This window comes from Thamnophis sirtalis, unplaced genomic scaffold (genome assembly GCF_051295495.1).
Source record: "Thamnophis sirtalis isolate CommonGarterSnake01/CBP01778 unplaced genomic scaffold, rThaSir2_p1.2 scaffold_2, whole genome shotgun sequence".
Classification (NCBI taxonomy): Eukaryota; Metazoa; Chordata; class Lepidosauria; order Squamata; family Natricidae; genus Thamnophis; species Thamnophis sirtalis.
Genome location: NW_028261382.1, coordinates 12,729,246 through 12,741,308, shown reverse-complemented (window position 1 = coordinate 12,741,308; position 12,063 = coordinate 12,729,246). Strand labels below are relative to the sequence as shown.

Here is a 12,063-nt window from a genome sequence, read left to right as displayed (position 1 = left end):
CATAAAACTCACCGCACGTCACTGGCCACGCCCATCCAGTCACATGACCACCCAGCCATGCCTACCCAGCTGGTCATTAGGGCAGAGAACCGATTGTTAAATTATTTGAATCCCACCACTGCAATAGCCACTGCTGGAAATAAACCTGCCCTTCCCATTTCTTATTCAATTCAAAGTTTAAAGGCCAATAGGATAGGGAACCTGGCTGAAAACAAGGGAAATGTTTGTTGTTACACTGTTATCCAAAAGCAATCCCCACTTTAGTGGTGTGTGTGTGTGTGTGTGTGTGTGTGTGTGTTTGTGCGTGTGTGTGTGTGTGTCTGACGCTCTAAGATACCTAGTTATTTGTGTTATCATTTTTCGTAAGCAAAGAAAAACCTTTTAGCTAAATCTGGAGGCGACTCTCCCTCAACCTCAATTACAGCTGCCACTTGAAAAATCATATCCTTTGTTAGAGGCAATTTGCCCTGAAAAATATGCATGTTATTCAAGTGCTGCTTTCTTTTTGGTACTCTTCGTTGCCTAAGCATCTATTTCCATAGGCATACCTTGATCAAAGCTGTACGGTGGGACCTGAAAGTTGTGGGAGAAAACAGAAAGAGAATTGCTTTCCCCTTCGTCTTGCCAAATTATGGGTCCCGGTGGCTCAGTGGCTAAGATGCTGAGCTTGTCGATCAGAAAGGTCGGCAGTTCGGTGGTTCGAATCCCTAGCCCTGCGTAACTGAGTGAGCTCCCGTTACTTGTCCCCGCTTCGGCCAATCTAGAAGTTCAAAAATGCAAGTAGAAAAATAGGAACCACTTTTGGTGGGAAGGGAACAGCGTTCCGTGCGCCTTCGGCATTTAGTCATGCCGGCCACATGACCACGGAGACGTCTTCGGACAGCGCTGACTCTTCGGCTTTGAAGTGGAGATGAACACCACCCCCTAGAGTCGGGAACGACTAGCACATATGTGCGAGGGGAACCTTTACCTTTACCTTGCAAAATAGACTGGGTTTGTATTCAAATGCGAGCCACAACAATGTATGGATGCTTCAATGTGTGCTCAGCTAGCAGGTTTTGGAAGCCTCCCTACAGAAAAATGAAATCTGAACTATCTGTAATCCTCAATGTACAAACACAACGGTGCCCAACATTTCTGTTGTGAAGGGAGACCGTTGTTAAGGGAGTTTTAGCAATAGCAATAGCAGTTAGACTTATATACCGCTTCATAGGGCTTTCAGCCCTCTCTAAGCGGTTTACAGAGTCAGCATATCGCCCCCCCAGTCTGGGTCCTCATTTCACCCACCTCGGAAGGATGGAAGGCTGAGTCAACCTTGAGCCGGTGAGATTAGAACCGCTGAACTGCAGATAACAGTCAGCTGAAGTGGCCTGCAGTACTGCACCCTAACCACTGCGCCACCTGGGCCCCATTTTACAACCATTCTGAACAGTTGTTAAGTGAATCTGGCTTCCCCTTTGACTTTGCTTGTCAGAAGGTTGTAAAAAGTGGTGAGGACATGACTCCAGGACATTGCAACCATCATAAATAGGAGTCAGCTGCCCGGGGTCTGAAATTTTCTCATGTAACCATGGGGAAGCTGCAATGGTTGTAAGTGTGGGGAAAGGGTCATAAATCACTTTTTTCAATGCTTGTTGTAAAGGAAATGTTGTAAGTTGAGGATTACTTGCATTCAAGCTTTTATTTTATTTTATTTTTTTGCACCATGGTGAATTCAGAAAGACAAAATTGCCTGACAATTATTCATAGGGGGAAAAGTTGTGAAGAGTCAGAGCCAAAAAATACCTCTCTGTGTGTCAGATGTACTTGAGATGTATATATTAGGTCCTTCAGCTGGTCTACTATAAAAGGGTACTTATTTTTAGAAGTAGAAAATAAAGAGGAGAGAAAACACGTACTTATTCTGTTCTACTTGGCATTAATAATGTTATGATTGTGTTTAACTTTCGTTTCTCCTTACAAAAGGTTCCTATTCATTTGTCTCCCTGGCAGGAAATATAGACTCATCTCTGACTTCTGCTTGGAGACAAAATCAAATATATTGACATCTCTCCATTTATGGTTTCAGAACAAAATTAAAAGGTTTATTTATTAAAAAATAGCTGATAACCCAGTTTTGCCTGGGTATTTATAGATGTCAAAGCATTTGTCTGACAGGGAGCCATTGAGAGGGGCCTTTCTTGCCCCTACTCCCATGCCCAACATCCCTGCCCTCTCCCTCCCCCCTCCCATGTGCTCCTCTTTCCTGCCCTGTCTACAATCCTGGCACTTTGCCCCAAATCTATCAGGCGCTTCCCCATTGGTCCACTGGAGGGCGAATGCCACTGCTGCCTTTCCAGAGGAAGCTGCAAAGGAAATGACATCACAAACAATTGCTGCTCTAGGATGCCGTACTCACTCTCTTTAGCAGGCCAGGCAATCCAGAACACACACGCAGACACACACAGAGACATAAACACAGAGACACAAACACAGAGACACACAGAGAGACACACACCAGGGGTGTCTTAACCTCCCTCCCCCACTATTTGTTTCCAGAGGGTAAGTCATTTGTGTACCGTTTGGTTGAAATTGCTTAAGGCACTCCTAAGTTATCGGGTCTTTTCCTGTGTAAGATTGAGATTGTCTTGGCAGCGTTTCAGCGAAGTCTCACTCGCCATCTTCAGGCTGGGTTTGGGGCTTAAAGCGTGGTCAGAGCTGCCATCTTTCTATAAATCTTGGTGGCGGTGTGTGGAGTGCTGGCTTTGTTTCAGTAAGTGGAGTGATTGGTTGTGTGGTTGTATCATGATTGGTAGATTGGTGCTGATTGGTGCTGGCTGTGTGTCCGTTGTTGTTTCGTGTTGTAATGGCCTGGGTGGTGGGTAGGGATCATTTATTGACTAGGGCAGGTTTCCAGATGTCTGGTAGGTGGGAGGTATTGTCACATTTATTCATGTTGTGGGGTGTTTCTCTATTTCGATAGCTTCCATAATTATTCTCTTGTTGAAGTGTTCAGTTTTGGAGATTAACCTGGTTCCTTCAAAATTAATTTCATGTCCTGTAGCTTTAAGGTGCTGGAAAAGGGAGGAAGTTTCTTCTTTTTTTCTTACTGCGTTCTTGTGTTCTGCGATGCATGCATTTGTTCTCCTGTTCATTTGTCCTATGTATGTTGCAGGGTAGATTTTGCATGGTATTTCATAGACTCCTTGGTTTTCTAGCTGGATTTTGTATTTGGGGTTTCTTAAGATGTTGGGTATTTTTTGGTCAGTGTTGAAGGCTGTCTTGATATTGTGTTTGTGGAGAATTTTGCTGATTTTATCTGTGGTGCCTTTGATGTAAGTGAAGAGGACGGTGCCATTGTCCTGTTCTGTGTCTCGTTTTTTGGAGGGAGTCTCCCTTTGGATTAGGTTGGTGATTGTTTTATTGGAATCTGTTGGAGATTAATAGGTTTGTGAGAGACACACAACAGGGCAACGACATCACCCTCCTCCCTTACATCAAAGGCACCACTTGGAGGTCTACTAATCCAAGCCTGTGCTTAAGCAGTAACAATAACAGTGCAACATTTGAAAAGGGCCATGGAGGTCTTCTAGTCCAACCCCCTGCTCAAGCAGTAGACCCTATACCATTTCAGACAAGGGGTTGTTCAATCTCTTCTTAAAAACCTCTAGTGATGGAGCACCCACAACTTCTGAAGGCAAGCTGTTTTTACTATGTTCTTACTACCCTTTTTACAGTTGGGTTACTTTGTTGTGTTCATCTGTTGAAGACAATCATAGATCCCACAGTCACAGTTTGCAAGTTGGGCAGTCACATTATCTGATAAAATGCATGCATATACAGCATAAAACTTTAGGAGCCCTTTGTGTGTGAGAAAATGCATAGGAGGGCACAACAATTAAACCACGAGCGCAAGGAACTGATTTTTAAAATGTCATATTCCCTCTTAAGGAAATTGCATGGGTTAATTTCTCCAAAACAGGTATCAAGTTATACACGACTAAAGAATATCCTGCAGGATTTTGTTTTTTACTAGCTCATAATCTTAATGTTTCCTTAGATAGAAGTTCTATGGTTTAGATGACTGTAAAACACTTTTTTTTCATCCATCTTGACAGTTCTGATAAACTCTTCAGTGCCCTTTATTTTAAGTGATGACATTCATTGGCAAGAAATCAATAATGCTTTGTTTTTGGAGAAACAGGTAAGTTTTACACAACGTCTGAGTCAAGAACCATCAAATTTTCTACAAAGAGATTTGGAAGGGATTAAATGTCACTCTCTGCTTTGATTCTTCTTCATGTGATCTTTTTGTGTTCATCTTTAGATCTGGCAGAATGTGAAACAGGCTGGACTAAATTTCAAGGTAACTGCTACAAGCATTTTGAAGAGAAACTCACTTGGATGGAGGCGGAGAAACTATGCCGAAAACATCAATCCCACCTGAGCAGTATCATCACACCTGAAGAGCAAGAATTTGTGAACAGTAAGTATAGCAACTTGATATTTCGATATAAAAAAAAATATCCCCAAACCAATGGACTTCTAGGATTACAACACTGATACAGAATACAGTACTGATTCTGAATTTCACTTAGAAGAAACGGTTTGTCTAGATAGGTTGCCTTTTTATGGCTCAGCCTTTAAGTGGCATATTTTAATTAGACTGCCCCAGTGAGGCTATATATTATTATCATGAACTGTAGTGCATAGAACAGTGGTGGGTTTCAAAAATTGTTTGAACCTACTCTGTGGGTGTGGCCTCCTTTGTGGGAGTGGCTTGCTGCCCATGTGACCGGATATGAAGATGCCGACAACACTTGTCAGAACCACCTTAAATTACCTCACACACAGCACTGGCATGCATAAGAATATGATGTAAACTTGTTTTTTAAAAGGCATCTTTGGTTTGCGTTAAAACAACTTCAACACACACAATGTTCTGATTGCACCACAAACGCAGTATTCATCCTTACCTTTCACAGGGGCACTGAGCTTTATAAATATGAGCATGATAGTGTAGAATAATCATATCCAAGGATGAGTGGTGGGTTTCAAAAAATTTAGGAACCTCTTCTGTAGGTGTGGCCTGCTTTCTGGGTTTACTGGTGGAACCTCTTCTAACCAGTTCAGTAGATTTGACGAACCAGTTCTACCGAATAGGTGTGAACTGGTAGGAACCCACCTCTGGCACAGAAGCTGTGTTAAATCCAAATATTTCATCTGACAGAGCCACAAGTTAATCTACTGGTATTAACCTTCAAAATACCATTAGAATCCATAGAAATGTCAAATAATTTAGTCCTGATCAAATGATCCAACTTTATATTCCTTCCTTTTGTGCTTCACAATCTTAGCCTGTGATTCGTTCCAGTTGCGTTGCAGGACTTGGTCTTTCAGCATTCTTTAATATTCCAAAACATTTTCAGAAGTTTTACCAAGCTACTTTGTAAATCCAATAAAGAGGCATTACCCAGGATTCCTTATTATAACTGCTGCTTGTTCCTTTCTTGATTTATCTCTTGTATTTCCATTTCAGTAATCTTTTCAGCTGCATTATATTCCACATTTTCAAATTCTATTTCAAGTAGAAGTTTAATATTTTATTCACGTTCTAATCTCCCCAAAGAATTTCAGTAAACAATTGGGTGCATTGTAAGTGTGCTAAATATATCATCATTCAATTGATATTCAGTAGTTATTATGGGACAAGCTAGATCAGACTATAGATTCTTAAACTGTAATATGTAAATTGCTAGCAATCTCTGCTACTTATCTGGAAGGAGATGTTTGGAATTTTTAAAATCTAAGTATTGAATGTCCTTAGAATATCCAAGCAACTTGAAATTAAGTTATTAGTTTTATTTACTATGGAAAATTGAAGCATGTACAACTTTGGGGGAGATCATAAATTCATCATTAATAACAAATTTGGGTTTTTAGTTCCTGCATTCATTTCATCAATTTTTCCCTTGATTTTTTTTTCAATCTATTTGACTGCTGCTTAGTGAATTCATAGTATTTCCGCTTTAGAAATAAAAACTGCATGGAAATTTGATAGATCACGAACACAGCCCAGATAGTTGGATGTGTTCATTCTATATTAACATTGATCAAGCAACAAAACAAGCATTTCAGAGCTTAATTTTTATTTTATTTCAAAAAGGAAGTCAAACAAACTTGATAATAAGATGGGAGGCTATGAAATCTCTTATATAAAGGGAATATATAAGCCATAGAGGTCCAGTTAAAACTTCACCATTAGCAAGTAGATTAGATTTAGAGAGAGATATGATTTCTAAGTAAAGTCTAACAAGATTCCCAAAATATATATGCAATTACAAAAAAGAAAAGAAAATAGCTAGTAGTTTATAATAAAATCAGAATCGGGGGGGGGGGGAGGTGGGGTGTTAGGGGGGAGGGGGAGGGGATATATAGTATGTGCTAGATTTTAAAGTAACATGACGGCACTTGTATACTGTTGCTCTTTAATTCCACTGTAAAAATAGGACAAGCTGAATATATTAATAGATTGTAGAAATACACCGAAGGGAGGAGTAGAGGGATAGAAGAAAGAGGGGTAGAGAGGGTGGGAGAGAGGACTGGAGGGAGGGGGAGAAGGAAGGGAGGGAGTGTATCGGGAGAGAGGAGTGGTAGAGGGAGAGGGGAAGTAGGGTAGAGGGGAATGATGGAGGGAAGATGGAAAGTTGGAGGGGGGCGAAAGAAAGGGTGTATGGAGGGTTGAAGAGGTACATTGGGTTTCTATTTTGGGGGGTATTGTTGACAAGAGGAATGACTGTGTTTATTGTTTAATGTTATATGGCCCCAGTTATGCATAGTATATATGTGACTGTACGAAAATGAAATGGAAAAAAATAAAAACACATTTACGAGGGGAAAAAAAGTGAAAAAAGTGAAAAATAAAATCAGAAAGGTTAAGAATATCTGCATTTGACCTTCCAGCTGATTTTCTTTTATAAAATGGTCCTGGTTATTAGGTACTTTAGTACACCTTTGGGCCATATGATACTATATGAGGATGCCTGGTGTGTTTTTTTCCTATTAAAAAAACATACAATTTAAAGAGACCTTTCATTTCTTGGTAATGAAAAATGGGACCATTTTAGAAAACTTTTTGATATGGATGTCATGGTGTACTAAAGGTCTGTAAATCATTCACAATGTAATTTGGATTTTCAAATGGATTCAAAGACCTGACTTGACCTAATTCAGACTTCTGAAATAATTTGGAACAAGGGTTTTTCCCCAGATGCAAAAAGAGGTCCCCTGAATTGCTGATTAAGATCCACATCAATTCAGAGGCATCCAATCCGAAGCTTCAGATCATTTCAGATTCCAGTCAACGAATTGCGTTTCCAAAGTGATGGTTTGCATCGGGGTGGGCTTCAAAAATTTCAGCAGCAGGTTCTCTGCCCAGTTGCTGGGTGGGCGTGGCCATGGTGGGCGTGGCCATGGTGGGTGTGGTCTAGTCAGCCTCCTGCCCAATAGCAGGGAGGGGGGAATTTTCACCTTCCCCAGGCTCCGGAGGCTTTCCTTGATGGCTCAGAAGAAGCTTCTTGGATAAGAAATGAAATGTCTTCAAAGAAAAACCAGAAAGTCCAGTTGCCTCTTTTAAAAAAGCACCTTTGGGACAGAATCCCATATATTCCTGGATCTCTACAGATAGATAATATGGGGAAAATGTTCCTCAAGGATTCTCTAAAAGAATGTAAATGGCCAACTTCCATTCCCCACTATCCAGTCAAGAGCTGAAGAAGCTTCTTGGATGAGAAGCAAAACATCTTCAAAGAAAACCCAGATGGTCTAGTTGCCTCTTGAAAAAGCACCTTTGGGACGATAATAAAGGTTGTGTAGCAATCTTGTGCATCAATAATAAAGCCATTCCCATAGCTGCTAATAGCAACACATTACCATTAATTACTTTCCAGGGCAGGGAAGAATTTTTAAGGGTATGTGAAGACTGAATCACTCCAGTCCTCTATGCAGTATTTTCTAAAACTAAACCAGAATAAATAGCTCATTATCACTTACTGAATGAAAGAAACTGTTCCCCATTTAAAGTGATCATTACTTAAACTAGAGCTGTGCAGTACTTTGGAATTCAAAAGCAAGAAGATGCTTCAGAGTCTGTAGACGCATAACTGCAGCATCTCTCGATAACTCCTTAAACCTTGTGTGTCTCTTCCAGGGATCCTTGTGCAGCTCAAGAGACAGATGTGCACTGCTGAGAAAAGATGCAGCTGCTTTAAAGAACTGTAGGCCAGTTTGGGTGCTCTTTTTGCATTGATTCAAAGTGCTCCTTAGTTGAGTTTGAATCTTGCCCCTTAGGCTCAAAGTCCGGAGAGTCATCCTCTGCCTCCAAATAAACCAGCATTCATTGTTAATTTCTCTTTCTCTCTGTGTTATCTAGGCAATGCACAGAACTACCAGTGGGTTGGGCTGAGTGACCGAGCTGTAGAAGATGACTTCCGCTGGTCTGATGGACATTCTCTGGTAAGTTAGACTCTGGAAGATATCAAATATAGAGATGTTTCTGGACTGTTGGGAAATCAATCCAACAGGACCTCTATTTGGGGAGTGCCAATTTGAGAAAACACTACAAATCATCCTTCTTACTCTAGAAGTATATTATCCAAGTCTCCAGATCTTCTAGAGCAGGGATGGTGAACCTTTTTGACACCAAGTGCCAAAAAGAGAGCACGTGTACAAACTCATTGGGGCTGCAACCTGGAAGAGGAGTGACCCAGCGCACATGCGGGCACCAGAAAATGAACCTTTGGTTACCGGTGCACACATGCGCACTGTCCAGCTCATCTTCCGGTTACTGGCGCGCATGCATGCAACAATCAGCTGGCCAGAGCACATGCTCACACCAGAAAATGGAAGACCAGATCTTCTAGTTTCTGGCACTGACACACGCGTGAAGGCCAGCTGATTGTCACCTGTGCATGCACGCCAGTCACCTGGAAGATGCTGTGCCCTCGCGGGCAACATGGCTCCATGTGCCGCTTCGGGCACATGTGCCATAGGTTCACAGGTGGTCCTAGAGCAACCCAAAGGCTTGGCTACAGCTTCCAGAACCCACCAAATAATTATTTTTTTATGTTACAGGAGGGGAATGGTTAAATATGCAGGGAGTAATACTACTCATAGTGCCTTTCCATTTGTACTGATATTGAGAGGGCGATCAAATTAAATCAGTATTGATCTTAAGGGCTCCACCCTTGATCTTAGCAATGCCCCCTTTAGAATGTAGCTCTCATGAAGCCAAGATAGTCCATGGTCCAAAAAAGAGATTGGGCATCTCAAAGCAGGATGAAGTAGGAATCTTCTTTAATTAAAATTCCTTCCTTCCTCAAAAGCTGCTTGTGATCCATAATGGAAAATGAAACTTTGATGGGGAAAGTAGATCCCTAGCTAGGAAGCAGGTTATGACCCTCAAATTCCAGCAAATTAAAGCAAACTTTATGGGAAAGCGGCAACTGCTGCTAACTTTTAAAATATGTGACACCGAAATATAATTTTATCATATTTTATCTATATCTTAAATTATTGCATTCTATTCCCATTTCATTTTAGACTGTATTTTATTCCAATTTCATTTTAAATTGTATTTCATTCCCATTTCATTTTAAATTGTATTTTACAATACAATAGCAGAGTTGGAAGGGACCTTGGAGGTCTTCTAGTCCAACCCCCTGCCTAGGCAGGAAACCCTATACCATTCCAGACAAATGGCTCTCCAACATCTTCTTAAAGACTTCCAGTGTTGGGGCATTCACAATTTTATTCCAATTCCATTTTAAATTGCATTTTATCCAATTTTAGTAATAATTTATTGCTGGGACTTTGCACTTTGATATGGCCCAAGCATGGCTAATCAATAAATAAAGTCTAAGATTCTAACTTGAAAAAAAATGGAGAATTGTGAAAGGTCTAATGACTTTGTCCCTTCTCCCCTTGCCGCCGCCCCCACCCCCCTTCATCTGGCTCTCTGTTTTACTCCAGATCTTTTTCCCTCTTTCCTTAGCAATATGAGAATTGGAGACCTAACCAACCGGATAACTTCTTTGCCAAAGACGAAGACTGTGTGGTCATGATCTGGCATGAGAAGGGTGAATGGAATGATGTGCCATGCAATTACCATCTCCCGTTCACTTGCAAGAAAGGAACAGGTGAGGCAGGGGTGAAATTCAGCAGGTTCTGGAGAACCGGTAGTGGAAATGTTGAATAGCTCGGAGACTGACAAATGCCATCTCTAGCTGGCCCCAGAGAGGGGTGGGAATGGAGATTTTGCAATATCCTTCCCCGAAGAATGGGGATTTTGCAGGTTCCTTTCCCTGGAGTGGGGAAGGAATGGAGATTTTGCAGTATCCTTCCTCTGGAGCAGGGAGGGAATGGAGATTTTGCAGTATCCTTCTCCTGGAGTGGGGAAGGAATGGAGATTTTGCAGTATCTTCCCTTTGGAGCGGGGAAGGAATGGAGATTTTGCAGTATCTTCCCTTTGGAGCGGGGAGAGAAAGGAGATTTTGCAGTATCCTTCCCCTGGAGCAGGGAGGGAAAGGAGATTTTGCAGTATCCTTCCCCTGGAGTGGGGAGGGAATGGAGATTTTACAGTATCCTTCCCCTGGAGTGGGGAAGCAATGGAGATTTTGCAGTATCCTTCCTCTGGAGCGGGGAGGGAAGGGAGATTTTGCAGTATCCTTCCCCTGGAGTGGGGAAGGAATGGAGATTTTGCAGTATCCTTCCTCTGGAGTGGAGAGGGAAGGGAGATTTTGCAGTATCCTTCCTCTGGAGCAGGGAAGGAATGGAGATTTTGTAGTATCCTTCCTCTGGAGTGGGGAGAGAATGGAGATTTTGCAGTATCCTTTCCCTGCCACGCCCACCAAGCCACGCCTAGAAAACCTGTAGTAAAAAAAAATTGAATCCCACCAGTGAGGTGAGGCTCAATGTCCTGTTCACAAGGATTCACAGCCCCAATCAAGCAGTCCAAGACGATGACTGCAAAAGGCTTGCAACTCAGCAGTCCAGATCCTGAGGACTGTCAGGATTGAGCAATGATTAAAGGTGCTAAGCAGTGAGGCAAGACTTGAGGGAAGACATGGCAGATCCAAGGACAGGCTGTCCCAGCAGCTGAACATGAAATATTGAAAGCTATTGGCCCTGTTGCAAGTGCAACACATGCTAATCATAACCAGTTGCAGAAAACAGGCCTCTGGGAAGCAATAATTCACTCTAAGGATATTGCTACATTCATGGGTCTCTTCCAGGTAATTTAACATGCCTTCATTTGGACTTCTCCAGAGTACATGCATTGTTCAGGTACAATTCTCTGCACATCTTTAAGCCTGTTTAGTGCCTGGTGTGACCTTTGTTCTCCTTCCTGGAGAGAAGATCATAATCCATGTCTCCTGGAGTTAATAAAGAAAGGCCATAGCACTTCCCCCAAGCTGTAGTTTCTGGCCTATTGTTTCTATCAGCACCACATAACTGGATCTAGTCTTTACTTAAATGTCCTACAATGCTTCCATACCACATTGGACTTTGACACCATGGGAAATTTAAGCATAACCACATGCTGCAGTGCTACTAGTCCTCAGTCAGTTGTTTCCCCAAGTCTGTCTCAAACCACTCCTCCCTATATCAGTATTGTTTGTATTATACAATACAAATATTATTTGTAATATAGCAATAGCACTAAGGCTTTTATACCACTTCACAGTGGGTTAACACCCTCTCTAAGCGGTTTACAGAGTCACCATATTTGCCCCCAGCAATCTGGGTCCTCATTTTACCCACCTCGGAAGGATGGCTAAAGCAGCCCTGGTGAGATTCGAACTGCCGAAATGCTGGCAGCTGGCAGTCAGCAGAAGTAGCCTTGCAGTACTCCAGTCTAACCACAGTGCCACCGTGGTTCTAATATCTAAGGAGCTTCTTCATGTAATTTATAACAAAGTCACTTTGTTCTTACCACTGACTCAATTCCCACTAGTGCGCCTTATTATTTCAAAGTTGACCTGATATTTTGGTATACAGCTCAATATTATCCTATTTACCTTCGTG

At 41.9% G+C, this 12,063-nt stretch overlaps 1 protein-coding gene across 1 annotated transcript in view; it reads left to right on the top strand.

The window, feature by feature from the left end:
• The window catches only part of ACAN (aggrecan), an 87,800-nt gene that overhangs the window by 69,322 nt on the left and 6,415 nt on the right, over positions 1-12,063 (top strand). The window contains exons 14-16 of the mRNA XM_087704298.1: positions 4,307-4,465; positions 8,411-8,493; positions 10,031-10,175. Coding sequence (XP_087560424.1) covers positions 4,307-4,465; positions 8,411-8,493; positions 10,031-10,175 — 387 coding nt within the window. The remainder of the gene's footprint in view (positions 1-4,306; positions 4,466-8,410; positions 8,494-10,030; positions 10,176-12,063) is intronic.